The sequence below is a fragment of the Harpia harpyja genome, chromosome 3 (assembly GCF_026419915.1).
Source record: "Harpia harpyja isolate bHarHar1 chromosome 3, bHarHar1 primary haplotype, whole genome shotgun sequence".
Classification (NCBI taxonomy): domain Eukaryota; kingdom Metazoa; phylum Chordata; class Aves; order Accipitriformes; family Accipitridae; genus Harpia; species Harpia harpyja.
In genome coordinates, this window is record NC_068942.1 from 81,474,747 (window position 1) to 81,494,077 (window position 19,331).

Consider the following 19,331-nt stretch of genomic DNA (forward strand, 5'->3'; position numbering starts at 1 on the left):
GAGTGTACTGCTGAATTTTTGTTTGTGTTTGTCTAGTGGGATAGGTTGTAGTTAAGTGAAATGTGTGGTGTAAGCAAAGAGAAATTACTGTATGCAAACCATAATTTTCATGTACTTACTGTTTTGAGTGCTGTGATGAAAGGGATGTATCACAGCATTTTTATCACATCAGCTACTATCTTTGTCTCTCTACCTGAAGAACAGCAAAGGGCCCCCTTTCATCTGGAGGATTACGAGGCCATTATGATAAACAGCACCACCAGGTTGGGTTGACATTGTTGGAGCTTTCATCTTTTGTTCTAAGTTTTGAAGTGTTATTTGTGGTTCTCTTGTTCCCTGTCTCATGACTTGATGTTTAGTAAGAGCTGAGAGCAGCTCCTTGCCAGAGTTGTTCAGGAAAAATCATTAAACTCAGGAGGGAGGGAGAGAGAAAGAGGGGCCAGCTGAGTGCTTACCCCCTGGTTGGGGATGACCCTACAGGTCTGGAGCTCAGTTCTCGTTGCACAGCGAGTACCTGGATCCCTGCTTCTGCCGCCTTCACCCAAGCAAAATCTACTTAAGCATGAAACACGATATATTGCCGTTTCATACCTCTAATCCCAAAACAGAGGTCCATCAGCTGATGGATGCATCAGCTGATGAAAGAATATGAGGTCAAAGGATGTGAGCAAAGGGACACTGACACAGTTAGTGGGCAGTGCTGACTTGTTTTCTGTCTGTATTTTTAGCCATGCACCCTGTTTCTTCACCTTTAAGTTGGTTCCATGAACCCAGGAATTTATGCTGGCAAGTATCTGCAAGTATCAGCTTCTGAATGCAGAGAAAGCTAATTCCTCTTGGGTGAACTCCAGATAAAGAAAACTCTTATTTTATAGGTGACTCTGGTATTTGCCTTAGTGATTATTATGTATTCTTTTAATATTGAAATAAGATTCATATATAAAGCAGAACACACAAGAATATATCTCTATGTGTTGGGTTTGCGTGATGAAGTTTTCATAGTGGTGGGGCTACAGGGGTGGCTTCTGTGAGAAGCTGCTAGAAGCTTCCCCCATGTCTGACAGAGCCAATACCAGCCGGCTCCAAGATGGACCTGCTGCTGGCCAAGGCCAAGCCCATCAGCAGCGGTGGTAGCGCCTCTGGGAGAATAGATTTAAGAAAGAGAAAGGGAAAAAAAGCCCAAACTGGGTAACTGCAGCTAGAGAGAAGAGTGAGAAGATGTGAGAGCAACAACCCTGCAGACCCCCAGGTCAGTGCAGGAGGGGAGGAGATGCTCCAGGCGCCAGAGCAGAGATTCCCCTGCAGCCTGTGGGGAAGACCATGGTGAGGCAGGCTGTCCTCCTGCAGCCCGGGGAGGTCCACCGGGGAGCAGATCTCCACCTGCAGCCCGGGGAGGACCCCACGCCGGAGCAGGGGGATGCCCGAAGGAGGCTGTGACCCCGTGGGAAGCCCACACTGGAGCAGGCTCCTGGCAGGACCTGTGGCCCCGTGGAGAGAGGAGCCCACGCTGGAGCAGGTTTTCTGGCAGGACTTGTGACCCCACGGGGGACCCACACTGGAGCAGTCTGTGCCTGAAGGACTGCAGCCCGTGGAAAGGACCCACGCTGGAGCAGTTCATGAACTGCAGCCCGTGGGAAGGATGCACGTTGGAGAAGTTCGTGGAGGACTGTCTCCCGTGGGAGGGACCCCACAGTGGAGCAGGGGAAGAATGAGGAGTTCTCCCCCCAGGGAGGAAGGAGCGGCAGAGACAACGTGTGATGAACTGACCCCAACCCACATTCCCCACTGCTGTGGGGAGGAAAGAGAATTTGGGAATGAAGTTGTACCCAGGAAGAAGGGAGGGGTGGGGGGAAGGTGTTTTAAGATTTGGTTTTATTTCTCATTACCCTACTCTGATTTGATTGGTAATAAATTAAGTTAATTTTCCCCAAGTCTGTTTTGCTTGTGATGGTACTTGGCGAGTGATCTCTCCCTGTCATTATCTCAACCCACGAGCCTTTCATTCTATTTTCTCTCCCCTGTCCAGCTGAGGGGGTCAGTGATAGAGCGGCTTTGGTGGGCACCTGGCGTCCAGCCAGGGTCAACCCACCACACTCTGTAATAATGAGGATAGTAATATGCTTTTTGGATATAATGTTTTTATTTCCTTTCATTTTTTATTGTCACGTTTTCCGGTATTCTTTTCCCAGAATTTCAATCCTTCACCTTTATGCCTGTTTATTTAGTATTGCTGCTTTTTCTGCATTAGCAATATGTACATATATATTGGCTCATTGCTTATGCAGTTTAGGGTATGCCTTCAAGCAAAGCCTGAGTCCAACAAGGGTGGATCCCTCAATGCAAGTGGCAGGGGATGTCACCGTTCAGATTGTGATTTTAAATTCCAGCATCTAAAACAAATTGCCCTGCCCTGTCCCTTCATACTGAGCATTTCTGTTGCTCCTCTTAGATCATATACAAATATTCCATGGAAAAGAAGAGGCAAGAAGAGAGAATGAAATTTAATCATTTGCTTCTCCTATCTGAGAGCAGCAGCATCTTTCCGTTGGCCTGTGCTGCAGTGTAGTTCAGCTGGTTTGGTGGTCGTGCCCAAACAAAGCCCTGCAGCTGGTGATAGGATATTGTGTGGAAATTAATAGGCACCCAAGTCTGCAACTCTCCCGTGTGTCTGTGAGGAGATGGAGCCATGGCCAGGCTGTCTGCTGGTGCTGTGAGCTGCAGGCTGCACAGCCCATACAGGGGAAAAAAGCATCTGTGCTGGGTTCTTCAGTTTCTCCATGTGCAAGGAGATGGCCCAAGGGAGGTGACTCTTCCTCATTCAACAGACCCAACTCAAACTCCACAAATTCATCTCAGTTGGCAGCCAAGTGCCAAGGAGTTCATCGGGGAGGCAGGCGGATTAAGAGGGCTGGTTTTCAATGGGTAGGATCTGACTTGAAGAGAACAACGTGCTTTCTGTGCCAAATAAGAAGATTGTTACTAATTCCTTTCTTCCAGGGTTTAAAATCCAGCGTGCTGGCACCCGTCCCTTACATATACATTACTTCCCGAGCACAGCTGCAGGGTTGTCCATACATAAATCCTCATCTGCAGTTTGACAGCAAGGTGAAGATGATGACTGAGCAGGGTGAGAAATGTGGTGTCAGGGGGAGCATCGGGATGGGGAGCACCTTCTCAGAGGCCACGTAGTTGTGCGAAGAGGGCTGTAGCTGACGTGCCTTTGCTGATCTCAGTTGGCTTGAGCGTGCTTGTCGGGACTGAGCAATGCCACAGACGTAGCTCTGCTACACCTTTCTCTTCCTCTTGTGTTTTGCAGCATCCCCTTCAATTAAGCTTCTTGTGGATGACCCGATAGTGGTGAACCCTGGAGAAGCGATCACCTTAGTCTGTGTGACGACAGGAGGGGAGCCAGCCCCCAGCCTGACGTGGGTGAGGTCTGCCGGCATCCTGCCCGAGAAGACGGTCCTGAACGGCGGCACTTTAACGATACCTGCCATCACGTCAGAAGATGCTGGCACGTACAGTTGCATTGCGAATAACAATGTTGGAAATCCTGCGAAAAAGTCCACCAACATCATCGTAAGAGGTAAGTTGAGCTGGCAAACTATTGACCTTTATCTTGGAAGATTACTTGAATCCTAATCTGGCAGGATAGCAATGGTCACATAGTGGTGTCCTATGTTTCTAAATGTATTTCTGGTCATTTCTAATAACGTATGAGATGAATTAGTGTTGGCTTCAAATAGCCAGTGGCCCTTGTGTTGAACTCAAACGCCTTAGCTGGAACAAGGGTGGGGTGGTGCCCCTTTGTATTACGAAGATGCAGCAGCTCTCCCATCCAAACTGGAGACAAACGATCGTGAAAGGACACCATGTGGTCTGGGCATTGCCTGTGCTGATTCCCCACGCACACTGTCTTGGCAGTGAATGCATCCTGAGCTCCTGGAGATGTCATTACCTACTTTGCCCTTTTCTTCCTCCTCATCAGCTGAACGTGTTATTGAAATTAAGGCTGTTGTGCATGCTGTGAATCTGCTGCCATCAGACGACTGCTCCCTGGGTAGGAGCTTTAGATTAGTACCTATGCTTTAATTATACTAAATAGCAGGATAAATGTCTGTCTCAGACAAAAGTAAGAGAAGAGTGCTTCCAGAACAATTACTGCCAGGTGGAGAGAAACTCTCCCTGGTTGTTTATCACTTTCTGGAAAACCCCAGGGACATGGCCAGTTGGTTTGAAGAAGGAGTTCGATTGGCTGATAGGCATCATCAGAGTGGACTAATCTACCTGAACCAAACAGTTCATCTGAAACTAATTTTCTATAATCTAATCTGTGAATGGTAGTGAAACATAAACTCCCACACTATAGGAACTTTAAATAACAGCATGTGATTAATCATACTCAGGAGAAACTGCTGTATAGAGTCAGTAGTGTGAATATTTTATGAGAGCCATAACCCCTGTTCACTTCTTATTGCCCAACATATCATACTCTTCAGCACAACGAGGAATTAGAAGCTATTTCTGTTCTGGGGGTCAGGGAGAGAACATTGCATCAGCCTAGGTCTGCAGGAGTTTATCAGGAGATGTCCACAGATTTATTTGTAATATTGTATTTCCATTTGAATTTTTGACATTTGGATTAGGGATTTTGTTGTCAAGAGGCAAAAGCAGTCTTGTTTCAGGAATATAGCATTGACATTAATTTGCTGTGATTTACAACGGTGATGAGGTTGTGAAGGGGAGATGTGAGTGAAAAACACACTCGGAATAAGCAAAGGGAGAGGAAAGGCTTTGTGTGAAAAGAAATCTTGCTATTTTAATTGACCCAGCAGACAGCACCAGAGAGCCCAGAGGAAAAGCCAAAGTCCCTAGCTCCCTGCAGATACAAATTTCATGAGTCATGGCATGATAATAATATGCCCTCACATTTTTATTTATAGAAGACCATGCCTATGAGATGCCTAGGAGCTGCAACATGTTGAACAAAATATCATTAAAGCATTTGAGGTGACTTTTGGGGGGTTTTCCTCTCTGCTGTATGGCCCTGTTAATTCTGAGAAGGGACTGCAATGAGGAACAACCCATTAAATAAATGAAGCACAGCTCCTTTCTAGCCCCATTGTATTGCTACCTGCTATGATTTCCCCCTTATTTCTGTTAAAGGGGAAGAACTGTCTTTTAGAAAAAAAATCTTTATTCAAGTCTCGGTTGATTTACCTTTACTAAAAGTGATGGTGAGTTTAGGAGTGAAATATGAGAGAAATTCATATCAGAGTTTTGATTTTACTTTGTGTATATATTTCTTACCATTTTGCCTTTAGCTCGTTGCTTCTCTCCATTTCATCTCTTTTTTGTTATTGTGTATCAGAATTTTCACACAGTAGCTGAGGAGAAAAGAGTATTTACTTGAAATAGCATCTAAGCCTTGCAGGAGAAGCATTTGGTAAATGGAGTTCACATTTTCTGTCAGGTGGACTACCAGTCCCAGGATTAGACAATAATCCCCTAATCTTACCCAGAAAGAAATGTAAAGTTGTCTCAAAGCATCATCAGGGCTCAGATGAAATTTGTTCCCTTTAAAATTCGCTAAATTTCACTGTGCATTTATCTGAACGTGCCTTTATTGGATCAGCTTCATTCCATGGATGCTACCTTACCTTCAGCAGCTCTTGATTTTTTTCTGGGCATTTTCCTATCTTTGTCCTGTCTGCCCAAATCTATGACTACCCACCACACCTGACTTCGAACCCATTGTGAATGATGTCATATGACCGCCACACATTTAATAATAATTAAAAAAATCTAAAACCAGAGAGAATCCTTCAAAAAGAAACAAATAAAAGTAAATAAATGAATAACAAAATAATTTATCATTTTTGAAAGTCAGAAATTATGTGGATTAATAAGGAACAGAAGAAACAGATGAGGCTGTGTTTAAAGAGCAGATTCAGGCATTGAGGCACTGATGTGACACCAAGGTGTATTCATGTCAGCTCCGTGTCCCTCCATCAGTCTTTTCTGAGACCCTTAAAAAGTGGGGATAGCTATAGTGAAATGGCAAGATGACCAGATATGATGGCTTGGGGGAATGTATATCACCTGAAAGATGGTGCAAAATGTGCCTGCGTGGAAGTGCTGTGTAATGTGTGTTCTCTGCTTCTCCATGGTGTAAATAACTAGTAATATGTGTTCTCCACTTCTGCAGGTTCTAAATAACTAGTTTTGCAATTGTCATGTGCTGCTGAAGGGGTGGTGGGGTAGCAGGTGCCACTAAAGGTCTCAATGTATTGCGTTGCATTTGTTAGCTCCCAGGATTTATCTGGAAGCCTCCTAGTATGCATAAGCCTTTAATATGTTCCTTGTCTTTCCACTTTTACTTGATTTCCTCTCCTTCCAGTGAGCATTGGCACGGAAAGAGATGCTTGTTCTTAAAATAAAAAACAGACTAAAGCTGCTATTGCAGCGAAGAACCTATTTAGTCATAACCGTCTTTGGATTCTTTTTCTCTCTTTTTTTTTTCCTTTTTTGGCCTGCATAACTTAAAAGTAATTGTAAATCCTTCCAACAAAAATAAGCTGGGTCCTTGCTCGTTGGTTCAGATGAACACGGATCCCTTGCAAAACAACAGGCATTACACACAGGTGCTGAGGGAAGAGACTCCCTCATACGCTGCCTCCTTAAGCAGTTAAACTAATACTTTCAGATAAAGCAATGTCCTTTAAAGATACCCCTTTCTTAAGCAAGTTGTAAGCTGCAAACTCCGCTCCCTTTGTCTCTGTTCTGCTGAGATGTTGTGTTAGTGCTTTTCCCTCTCGGCTGTCAGATAATGTTAATGAAAGTTTTGCTGAGATGATAAAGAGAAATTGTTTTGAGTACCACAATGCCGTTCCTTAAGAGGTACAGCCATAATGTAATATCTTTCATTTCCTCCGTTTGCTTTGAACAGGAGCTCACCAGAGGCAAATCAGTGACCATGTGCTATTTACCTGTTGAAATCTTAGTGAGAAAGTCTGTGAAATACAGCCTTTTTAAAGAATGCCATTATCAGCTTAACTGTACCCAAAGTTATTGCAAAATATTTCATTCCATCAAAGACATTGTCATCCATCAAGGTGCCTTGGGTCAAACCAGAGAAAGAAATGCTCTCTCATTTCAGCAAAGCTGGCTGCTCACCAATTCTAATTATGAAAGTTTCTTTCTAAGTATTTTCTTTAGATTAATGAGTTCTTTAAATGATTGCAAGTCTGCTAGCATTTGAGTATTGGTGGGTGTTCTCATCAGTGGCATCTTCACATCCTGCTCTCAGACTGATGATGAGATTCCAATAACACATTTCTAGACAAAACCATTAGAAAGCAGAGGAAGCTCTAAGGGAATCATGACTCTTCTCATTCTAGTGAAACTTGATTTTTTTATCCTTGTTTAAAAAAAAGAAAAGGCAGTCTTGAGCAGCATATCCAACACACCCTTTCTGGATAAACAAAGTTCCTAACAACCTCCATGCCTGATGTGTGTATTTTTTGCTGTGCTTGCTTGGAGGATGTTCTGTTTTTCTGACTTTTCTGTGATAGAGCGAAACAATGTTGTTCTGATGCAATAGAAATCATTTGTCAGAAAGGCCAGGAAGGGGGAAATCTGTTGCACTTCTTTCAGAGTTCTTTCCCACCCAAAATATTTCTGTTGATTTGCTTTCATCATGAATTTGTTGCTATATACCTCTGTTGGTCTCAGCTAGAGGTAAATCATAGAATGGTTTGGGTTGGAAGGGACCTCAAAGATCATCCAGTTCCAACCCCCCTGCCATGGGCAGGGACACTTTCCACTAGACCAGGTTGCCCAAAGCCCCATCCAACCTGACCTTGACCACTCCCGGGGATGGGGCATCCACAACCTTTCTGGGCAACCTGTTCCAGTGCCTCGCCACCCTCACAGTGAAGAACTTCTTCCTTACATCTAATCTAAATCTGCCCTCTTTCAGTTTAAAGCCATTAACCCTTGTCCTATCCCTACATGCCATTGTAAGAAGTCCCTCCCCACCTTCCCTGTAGCCCCCTTTGGGTACTGGCAGGCTGCTATAAGGTCTGCCTGGAGCCTTCTCTTCTCCAGGCTGAACAACCCCAACTCTCTCAGCCTGTCTTCTTCATAGGAGAGGTGCTCCAGCCCTCTCATCATCTTCGTGGCCCTCCTCTGGACTCGCTCCAACAGGTCCATGTCCTTCTTATGTTGGGGACCCCAGAGCTGGACGCAGTACTGCAGGGAGCGGAGCAGAGGGGCAGAATCCCCTCCCTCGACCTGCTGGTCATGCTTCTTCTGATGCAGCCCAGGACAGGGTTGCCTTTCTGGGCTGCAAGCGCACATTGCCGGCTCCTGTCGAGCTTCTCGTCATCCAACACCCCCAAGTCCTTCTGCTCAGGGCTGCTCTCAATCCACTCCTCCCCCAGCCTGTATTTGTGCTTGGGATTGCCCCGACCCATGAGCAGGACCTTGCACTTGGCCTTGTTGAACCTCATGAGGTTTGCATGGGCCCACCTCTCCAGCCCGCCAAGGTCCCTCTGGATGGCAAGCATAATCACTCTTGATTGATAATCAGTATCATGATATCTTGAATGGTAATCAGTCTTCCTAGGGATATTTTGTTAATAAAAATAAGAAGGAAACACACACACATTTGTGTTAAAATCAAATGCAAAACCTTGCTTACTCACAGCCCTTAGGCCAACACACATGGTGATATGGATACTTCTTCATGTCCCATGCACGCACACCTATGCAGAGAGGACTTCACGTTATTGCCAGGACCTTGGTAGTTAGAGACCTCACCTGTGATGTGGCCCCAGGCTCAGTTCCTTGCCTTGATCTGGCATGGGAAGTTGAACATCCAGCTTATCCCATGTCCCAGGAAACTATTCTAGCGTGAGGATCTTTTGGACGTTGCTGTTGGAGGTTATTTTACTCCTTTAAAATTCTCTTTTTCAATGCATATTTGGAGAGGGAAGCAAAAGGCATTAGAGAAATGTTAATATTGGCCTTGTGATCCTTAAGATACTACATAAAAGCATGAGCATTACAATACCATACAGATTCTGGGTGGCAATTGGAAATGTCAAAAGAGGCAGGGATCAAGATAATCATATGTCTACGGCTTCTGGAAAATTATACATTTTCAACATGACTCAAACTGGGAACTCAGAATTAGGAGAGCATGGAAGAACAAATATTCCAAAGACACTGTGAAGGGGGAAATGAAAATAAAATCTCTCTGTAGCTACCAGTATGTCAATGAAGAATTAAAGGCTTTTGATGATGAAGGGATGTAAGGTGGCTCCTCTGTCCAGTCAGAGAGCAAAAATGCTGGGTAACATCTTTGAAGGACACCTGTGCATTAGCTTGGGAAACAAGTAGAGCCAGAGAAATGTTTTACAGGTCTTTAAAGTACGGAGCACTGAAATGATTTGGAAGGGTGTCAGTGTGCACCAACTCAGATTTGTTGCCTCATCAGCAACTTCTCCCATTACGTTCTTTAAATAGATCGCTTCGTCTCTTCCATTCTAACGGCAACATTTTTTTAGTGCCAATTGACTCTGTGTGACTTTTCCCTTCTGTGAAGCAGAAGCATAATGTTTGGAGTTAATTTTTCAAAGGGGTGGGATTCCCTGTCAGTTTAAATATAAAATAATGACCTGTGCTCAACATTAGCACAAAAGCTTTTGCTGAACAAAAAGCACTCTGAGGAAATGCGTTTTAAGGCTGAGATTGCTGGAAGTACCTATTCCATTATGTCTTTAAAAAGTGTATGTGAACTGTGTGGTAGTGAATGCTAAAAGGAAGGTGGGAAAAAAAAAAAAAAAAGACGCAGATTGTGAAATAAATGAAATTTTTGTTGCTTTTGTAATAGATTTAAAAAAAATTAAAAATCCTCTAATCTGGTATTACTGATGTCCTTTCTTGCACACCTGCTTTACCCTTCTGCTTTCCTGTAACGGCTCTGTTTATCCCAGAGCTTTTTCTTAGGAAATTCCCTTGTTGGTTCAGAGCAGTTGCATGAAGTAAAGGATAAAAATAAGCCTGTCTGGTTACACATCAGCACCTCTGCTGTCACCCCTCGAAGATCCTCAAATACCGTTAATTGAAATGTGAACGGGGCCCCCACGGGCTGATGCCAAGCGCCAGAACAGAGGCAAGGCTCACAAGTTTTATCCGAAAGGTGGAAATTGGGTTTTGGCAGCACCCGGCAGGTCACCCTGGCAGTTGTGCAGCTGCTGGATGCCGGCCAGCGGCCGAGCGATGTGTCGATCTGGCATGTGTGATCGTTAGCTGGCATCATCTGTGATGGTGGGAGAGCTGGGTGGGGATGCTGGCTCCAGCATGCCGGGTCTAAAATGTTGGGTTTTCTGTGCAACCAGCAGAAGGACCTTTTTTTTTTTTTTTTTTTTTTCCTCCTTCTTTTCCCTCTCTCTGTATTCTGCGAAGGTCTCACAGCAGACTGATTATACTAGTGCTTATTTCATGGCTGGAGAAAGCCGAAGGCCTTGGCAAATATCCATACGCATAAAACGGGCATTACTACACCACGCAGAAGTGCCAACCGCCGTTGACTTCCCAATGAGGGACTGTGCCGGCGCGTGGAGCTTCGCTACGCGTGGTGCTGCGTGGCCGCGGGTGCTGCGGGAGGCTGGCAGAGGGGAGCTCCCTGGGATGCTTCAGTAAGGTGGAAATTCAGCAGCCCCCGTGCTGACTTTCAGTATCCATTGGTGGTTGTGCTTTCCTTGAGGCAGGCTGGAAAGCATGAGTGAATTCATGAAAGTGCCAAGGTTTTGAAATTCATATTCCGGAATAGGACTGGAAGGGCCCTCCTGGGTCATCGAATCCAGCTGTCTATCCCAGGCATCCATTTCATCTCATCTCATCTCTTGTATAATCTTTTTTTTTTTTTGTAAAATTACCAGCTCCACCTGCAATTTTGATAGCTTTCTTCCAGCACCCTCCCAGCAGTCTCTTCCCGTATTCCACTGCTCTGACGTTGAGATCTTCTCTCATTGCCATCGTAATGTGCCTGTGGTGGGTTTGCCATCCCCTGAAAGCAGCTTTGCTGTGGAGTGGCATCAGGCAAGCTCTGCAAATGCTGTGCCAGAATGGACGGCTGGGCTTTGCCTTTGCTGAACCACCGTGGCAGTTCAGCACCTTCGCCCTGCCAGGGGCTCTCTCTGTCCTCCCTCTTACATTATGCCAAGGTATATTTTTTTTTTTATCCTAATCTTAAGCAATTTACTTAACTCTTTGTTTTAACAGCACTCACCACCTTGCTTAGGTTCTGCTGTGTCTTGTTGGACAAGACAAACTGCCTTTCTCTGGTGTGGGGTGAAATGGACCTTTCAAAAATGTTTGCAAAAGGGCTTTGGGAGAGACCCCTGCGCTGGATGAGGATGAAGAATAGCTCTGTAAATTGGAGGCTGGGTACCAGCCTGGTCTCCCACCCCACACCAGCTCTCCCTGCTCGCCTACAGGAGTCAGCACCACTGCAGGCATCTTTCCGGGGCCTCCTCCAGCTTTTTAAGCATAAGTACCGTTTAAGCCAAAAAAAAAAAAAAAAAAACCAAAAAAAAAACCCCACCAATTCCAATTCTTCCACCAAGAGATGCACCCTGTGAATATGATTTCAATGAGACAAGATTTTAGCCTAGAAAACCTGATCTTGCTGTATATCCAGTGTGTTGCTACAGCCATAAGTTACCAGTGCGCTATCCTAAAAGTATACAGCTCTGAGAATGCATGTGTAAAAAAGTTGAGCTTCAGAGTTTAATAAGTTCATTTATTTTTATTATCTGCAATAGCAGTCTTGGGCATGTGCTGTCTCTCCCAGGCTGGAGTGTATCATGGACGAGTTCATAAAATGCTTCCATATAAAAATGTAGACGGCTTATTGATTCTTCTGCCCTTTCATTAGGACTTCCCAGAATTTTTGTGTACAGAAATTTTATTTTTAAGTAAGTTTGCTGCTCTACGAAACATCATGTGTGCCTGTTGGGCACCACATATCTATAAAGATATATCAGAAGGGATTTCAAGAGGTAGTATTCATTTGATTTCTCTCCTTCTGACCCTTGCATTGTAGCTGCATCAGCTATCCACGTTCTTTCTGCACCGGGGGCAAGGAAAAAAGTTACCCATACTGTTGGTTGGCCAACAATTATTAACTACTAATGCATGATACATTTTTTTGGCAGGGGTGTGGTGTCATAGTTTAATATTGTATTAGATCTCGGCTGATTAATACGTGATGAGGTTTGTGTAGTCTTAACGTTACTATTTTGGCAGAAAAAAAAAAAGAGTTTTTCAAAGTTTTGTCTCATCTTGAAGGGAGAGGAAGAGAAGAGGTGAAAGAACAGTGCACAATCTTTTCTTCTGATGTTACCAAGATACTTTGATGACCTTGAAATGTGTTTTGAGGTACTTATTGGTATTGCGTCAGGCAACTGTGAATGAGATTGGTAGGTGTCTGCCCAGTCCGACAAATCATTTTGGAAAGTTTTATAGGAACCCGATTAATTTTTGAGGCATTGAACTGTGGAATAAAAACAAAGTGTTGAAGGGAAACGCATCCCATATTGGAACAAATCCAGGCTCTAATGAAATCCTGCAGTCAAATAAAGCTCTTGAGCCACACAAGAAGCAGGAGATGGGGATAATCCAGTGTGGAAGCCTTGGAAACTGGGGGTTTGCTCTAGGTTTTGGAAGAAAAGCAAGTACTGTATGCTGAGTTTCATTAGCAGTGTGTGGGCAGAGAAGAGTGAAGATTTGCATTATATTACTTTTGGACACCCAGGAAAACACAGCAAGGCTATATTTTTTTTGACAGCTTTGGCACAAGAATTAAACTTTATAAAGGCGTTGGCCCTGGAAAACACCCAGCTGTAATGTGCAGAGGATTTATAATTTGTTTGGCAAGTGCACAGCCCACTGGGGATTGTGTCAGCTTCTCTGAATTGTTTAATTTATATCCCAATTCTTGTCTGGCTTGTGATGAGACTTGTGAAGTTCCCGTTTGCCTGTGAGATGGGCAGTGTGTGGGATGGGGCAGCCCTGAGCCCAGGTCTGGCCAGGATTGCACGCAGTACGTTGTCTTGGCAAGCTGTAACAGTGTTGGATTTTGTAGCATAGGAAATGGTTTGGGTTTTTTTTTTTTCTCTTTCTTCTGCTTGGGGTTTCAGAAAGTACTAAATGCCAGTTGCCAATTTGTCACCACTGCTTATTCATTAGCCTTTATTCATTTTTTGCTATTTCACCCTCGTGTACCCACCTTGATGCGTTTGAATAATTATCCACATCTGCTTAAAATCAGAGATGAAAGCAGCCTTCTACTGGGCAGATGGTCCTGGGTAGGACACTGCAGTTTCTGTCCTCAAATCAGCTTTATACTGGTGTGACACCTGGAACGACTCCTGGTTTTCACAAGCAGGGAACCGCGGGCAGAAAGTTGTGCAGTCTCCATCCCTGGAGGGTTTCAAGCCCTGAACAACCTGGTCTGAGCTCACATCTGGCCCTGCTTTGAGCAGGAGATTCATCTAGAAACCTCCTGAGCTCCTTTCCTACCTGAATATTTCTATGAACCTATATCTTTTTGCTTTTCTGATGATGCTTCTCTCTCTTGAATATTGACTTCTAAAAGCAGTTAAAAGAGAAACCATGCTGTGTTTCACATACTTTGATCTCAGCTTTATCTATTTAATGGATCATATACTGAGTAACTTGTAAACTGAAATCTTCTTCATTACAAAGAAGTATACACCTCCCCTTCCTTCAAAAGAAAAGCCGCGTTAGAAATAGGAGCTAATTAACTAGAGCACACGTAAAAACAGACACCTGCCACATGGCATCTCCAGAATAATAAATCCTTTTCTTTTAAAAATTAGAAGCATTTATAAAAATAGAGACAAAACCTGAAATTTCTCCACAGTATTTGCATTTAAATTGAAAATGGGAATGCATCTGGTCTTGTAAGTGCCAAATAATTACTTGATATTAAAAAGTTTGGAGATGCTCTAGTAGAAGATGCTTGACAACTTAATTGTTCTGATAGCTACCAAAAGTTAAGGTTTTAAAAAACTTTAAGCTAAAACCATGTTGACAGAAGCATAATGAACTGTTGGTAAAATCCTGAGAATATATGTCTTTTTTTAGCAAGACTTTACTTCAAGTCTGTCTTTGGATAGAAAGGTAACTATGGGCAACATTCAGGCAGCATAATTTTGTCACAGTTATCTTGCAGAGTCCTAAATACCCTATTTAAGAAATTTGAATTTTGAGTGTGGTCAGCATTGGTGCGGTCTCCTGAAAAGCTTTGTGAATGTTTATGTAGTTATGCTACTTTTTAATGTTCTCCTTATGACCCGAACAAGGTGCACCCTGCCTACTCACTTGGCAGGCATATTTTCTGCTGGAGAGAGTTCTCTTATGTGAAAACATCAAATAGCCCTATTTGCTGCTAATGCAGGTGAAGCTAGCTCTGTGCAGAGTTTATGGGTGATTTTATTTGATGTTAGACTGACTTTTTAATTCTGAGCAAAATGTGCAGACCTCCTTTCAGAATAAGAAAGTTTCTATATCTCAGCAGTGGACCAAGCAGTTACAGGGTTGTAGCGATGAGCCATAAGGTAAGAAAGCTTGCTCTGCTAGAGGAGAAATAAAACAACAGTATGATGCTGACCTTGGCAGACCTGGTGGTTCCCTTTCAGCCAAGAATGAGTCTGAATAACAGGGTACAAAATAGACGCAACTGCTGTGCGGGCAAGTTGGCAAGACTTTGAGTATTTAATTCAAAAAATGCTGTGGGCTGGTGCTGTGCAGAAGATATTGAGGGATCTATCCCATCCACTTTCTTTTTATCCAGTTTGGTATTTCTGTAAGAGAAAAGGTGAAGCCCATGGCTGGACGCAAGGTGCTCACTCACAGAGTTTCTAGGTCCTGTGAACTGGCTGGAAGACAAAACACATATTGGAAGATTTGCACAATTCTGGTTTTCGGGGGGGGTTATTGCTTTGTTTGGTTCCAGGAATGACCAGGGAGGGTTCTTACTGAAAGACATTGAAATGTGCGCTGATTTGGTCTGTATGGTAGATCTTGCAGACCCTGCCAGGCCACATCTACCATGACTTTTTATTTGACACCCAGTTTAAACACCCCAGGGAGAGGATGGTTTCTTGTGATCTGTGGTGCAGGATGGTTTTCAAGATTGTTCAGAGACAAAAAGCAAAAGCTGGATAGAAAGAGGTGTCTGTTGCCTCTCAGCCGCTATTTGATTAAAAAAAACCACAAAGCACTGTGATTACAGTAGCTGAGTGTTAGAATAGCACAAAAAATCAGAGGTGAACAGTGGAAGGAGGAAACAGAAGGACTTGCAGAAACCTTGGCATATCCAGAGGGAAGAGCTCAGGCACCCAAGGCTGCTGCTACTTAATTTGTGGCCGGTGTGCTCTCTAATTAGAAGTGCTCAGTGCACAGTGACGATGAGGAACTGCAGATGGAACTGTGAACTGCAGTTTTTCTTTTCTCTCTCTGTTATTTTAATTAGTCACCAGCAGATGTATGAGCCTTTAACAATCTATTTAGCCTTTCTTAAATGATTCTTCTTTAAGTAACGCTGAATTTGGACATACTCCCCCCCCCCGTTTATATTGTTCCCCCAAATCTGTTAATCTTATTTCCCTTACTATTTGGAAAATTGACTTCTTAAAGCACCAGCTGGACATAGAGGTTTTATCCAATAAAATTACCATTTCAACAACTGCATCCCATTAGTAAAGCTTCCTATTCTTTATTGTCCAAGAGTCACACCATGCTCCAAATTCAAAACCACCAACACATCATGAGGTCCAGTTTCACTAGAGCAAAGTTTTCTACCACGACCTGGCTACAGGTTGCTTCATTGAAGTATGGCATGAAGCACGTGTCCAGGTTGGATCTCAGGTAGGTTTGGACTTGAGGCTAAGCTGAGACTACTTTGCATCAGATGTTGACGTGGCTGTGTCGTTCACCGCAGAATAGAGTGGCCTTAAAAAGCATTCCGTTTGTAAATGTGGTCTGCCATTTGTTATTGAAATTTTCCATACATGGTTGCATGTCTATAACAGTGCTGAGTATGATGGACGATAGTCATTCATCAGAAAGGAACAGAGGTGGTTATCTACAGGACATTTCAGAGTAGGCTCGTCTGTGTCCAGAATTGATGAGCAGACTGTACAGATGTCACAATCCAGATAAACTTTCATTATGGAGAGCTGATATCTGCAAACTTTGTTACGTGGAGTGTGGATTTGCTCTTCTGTTTTCTAATTAGGCTAGAAGACTGTAATACTGAATGATTTTCTTTTTGTTATTTTCCTTTCAAGTGTTTTGTTGGTTGGCAAAAGCAAATTTGAGTTTTCAGTGTTTCTTATACACAATAATGTCAAAACGTATTTTAATGTAACAGAATGAAGTTTAATGAACTACACTGCGATATTCACTAGTGAGAGAGATATTTTGGACAGTTGTTAAATTGTCTCTACTCAGCTTAGCTGTTTGATAATGTAGTTTAAGGCAATATCCTGTAGAATACTGAAGACAATGCAGCATTGTTGCCTGTGGCCAAAATAAACAAAGACTTTGTGTTTCTTTGGAGCTTATGAGAGGAACTTTTTTTTGCTTCTGTTGATTTGATAGAGGTAGACATATTAATGAAGAAAGAAACATCAGAGAAGGATTTCCATGAGTCCTTCAGTGGGAACGCCTTTTTATTTAGTACAGATATCCATTTATGCTGGGCTTTCACATAAAAATAAATAAACCGGACAATATGGACTGTAGTGCAGTTCCTGAGGTGTGGTACTGGAGTAGATTCCTTTGTTTCATACATTCATTCATTTAATCATTCAGACAAACAATCTGAAACCCAGCCCAGTTGCGTCATGTTGGATGATAGCTTTGACAAACAGGTGGCTAAGAAAGCATCAAGAGGTATTCGTATTTCTTCTTTGCCTGTGTTGCAAGGGAACGTGGTAGGATGGTCGCTATCTCATGGGAAACCAGTGTTACAGACTCCTGGTCAGCTGGTAGTCTGTGATCCCCCCCAACTTAAACACAGATCTTTTTTCACTTAACAGAGATGATCCGCCCATTAGTCCAAGTTTGTGATTGCTTTGCAATTAGTTACGTATGTCATTGTAATACAGCAAAGCTCAGGTCACAGAAATGATGCATCAGACTGATGACATAAGTTGAAATATGCCTTTTTCTCTGCTGTTTGAGGTTCGAAACAGATTATTTCAGGGACACATAAATAATTCAGCATTCCTGCAGTAAAACATCACTTGATGAACTACTATACGTTTTTGTGTGCCTTTAATGACAGTGAACCAAGTAATTTTATTTTTTCCTTATTTTTCAGTGGTGGGATACTTATGATTTAATAAAGATCATGTGTTAGTCAAAGAATCCACCAAACCAGATCCGGGTGCTTACACCCCATATATTAAATGCATCTATTCTGCATGTTGAACTTGTGTATTTCACTGACTGCTGTATTTATTTATTGCTGAAATTCTATATTACAAAGCTGGTGCCTTAAACCTGGACAGGCACAGGTGAGCTGTGTCTGATACCTCCACAGCTGCAAGCAGAATCAGTGAATTGCTCCTTGAGGGGAAGGAAGTTGAGTTTTTATTTTCCTCTACAAAATCTGGTAACCAGCAAAGACTGCAAGTATGAGCAACAGCATGCAGTGAGAAAAGTTGGCTTCTCAAGGTGTCTTGACAGATTAGGAAAAAGGTTTAGGTTTATGAATACACTTTACGAGTCTTTTAGGGACTATCTAAAATCTTTGTTGTAAGGCTGTGAATCTTTTGAATTGCAGTTGTGTGAAAGCAGGATTGCTTTTCCCATCTCTAAGGCTCTAAGTAGATGAGGGACCTGGTGTGATTGAAGCAAGAGCTGGTGATAAGAGTTGACTTTCTTTACCCGCCGCCTGCCTTACATCTTTCTCTCAAGAACCAATGAATCATCCCAGTAATCATCTTTTGGTACAAAGATCACAGCAGTAAAGTGGAGAGTTGCTTCTCAGTCTTTTAAAGCAAGCAGTCTATGTCTGGATTAACAGACTGGAGTTTCTAGAGAATGAAGCTGGGGTTTGCAGCTCACTTCCCAAGCCAGCTGTTCCCACGGTGCTTTTTCCACTTTTTTTCCTTTGAAGTGAAACAGAAGTATTGGAAAAGGGCTTAACATAAAGCATATAGAAGTCACGGAAGGACCATCATTCACTGTGGTGAACATTGGATCAGATCTTTGGTCTTTTCCTTGCTGTTTCTCTGCAGGCCATTGGCCTTAAAAATAAAGTCAAGATCTTTCCCATTAGCACAAACCTGGGGGTTTGCCTGACCCTGGGGATGCAGCTGAAACACAGAACCCCCAGCAGTTTTGGAGGATCCTGGAAGTGAGCTGGATCTGGAGGTGAAGGTATTGGCACTTACTTGATAGAATGCCAGTGCTGGGTGCTCAGAAACAAGTGGCGTGCTGGATGCTGAGTTCACCAAACCTCCAAAACGTACTCGTGGTGCTCCAAGACACATGCAGGTCTTTAGATCTTGGCAGATTATCGGGTGACGTTCTCATCTTGTTCACTGGGAACAGGTTAAAACAAAATTGCTCACGAGCCTTAACAAAATGTGAAGGGGAAGAATCAAAGTTAGTCAAAGCTACTTCTGGTGAGTGCACGGAGGCTGGACCTCATGTGGCATCCGACTACTCAGTTAAGGTTAAAATCAGTAATTTGCAGTTACTGCTAGTAACTAGTAGCAGAACTAGTAAGTTCTGCTACTTAATATTGCTGTTGCCGGGGGCTGCACACAGACACAAACATCAGCAAACACAAAGCCGAGCATTCCCCGATGTCCTGCGTCAGCTTAGGAAGCAGCCAGTGGCCAATAGTTATTATGTCAAAGCCTGCAAATAGTGCAGCAGCTAATGTATCCAGTTATGGTGTTTGATGCCATTCGTATGTCATGAAATGTGCGTTGATGAGATATGAACATTTTGATGCATTAAAGGAGTGTTTTGGGTTGATTGGGGTGGGGGTGGGAAGATACGACTTAACCTGATGAATGCAAATAGACCTTGGTTGAGATACTGAAATGCATTTTATTACTTTGAAATGTAATTAATGAGGGAGGGCAAAGACAGTTTTGTGAGGAGTTTGAGGAAAAAATTGTTTCATCTTTGTTTATTTGATCACATCATAGTTCTTTGGGGCCTCTTTGGAGAAAGACTGGCACTTTCCTGAGTCTCAAAGTACACTTACA

At 43.2% G+C, this 19,331-nt stretch overlaps 1 protein-coding gene across 1 annotated transcript in view; it reads left to right on the forward strand.

Moving 5' to 3' along the window:
- Positions 1–19,331, forward strand: part of MDGA2 (MAM domain containing glycosylphosphatidylinositol anchor 2) — a 386,375-nt gene that overhangs the window by 221,964 nt on the left and 145,080 nt on the right. Inside the window, exon 8 of the mRNA XM_052783732.1 lies at positions 3,317–3,586. Within this exon, the coding sequence (XP_052639692.1) occupies positions 3,317–3,586 (270 nt within the window). The remainder of the gene's footprint in view (positions 1–3,316; positions 3,587–19,331) is intronic.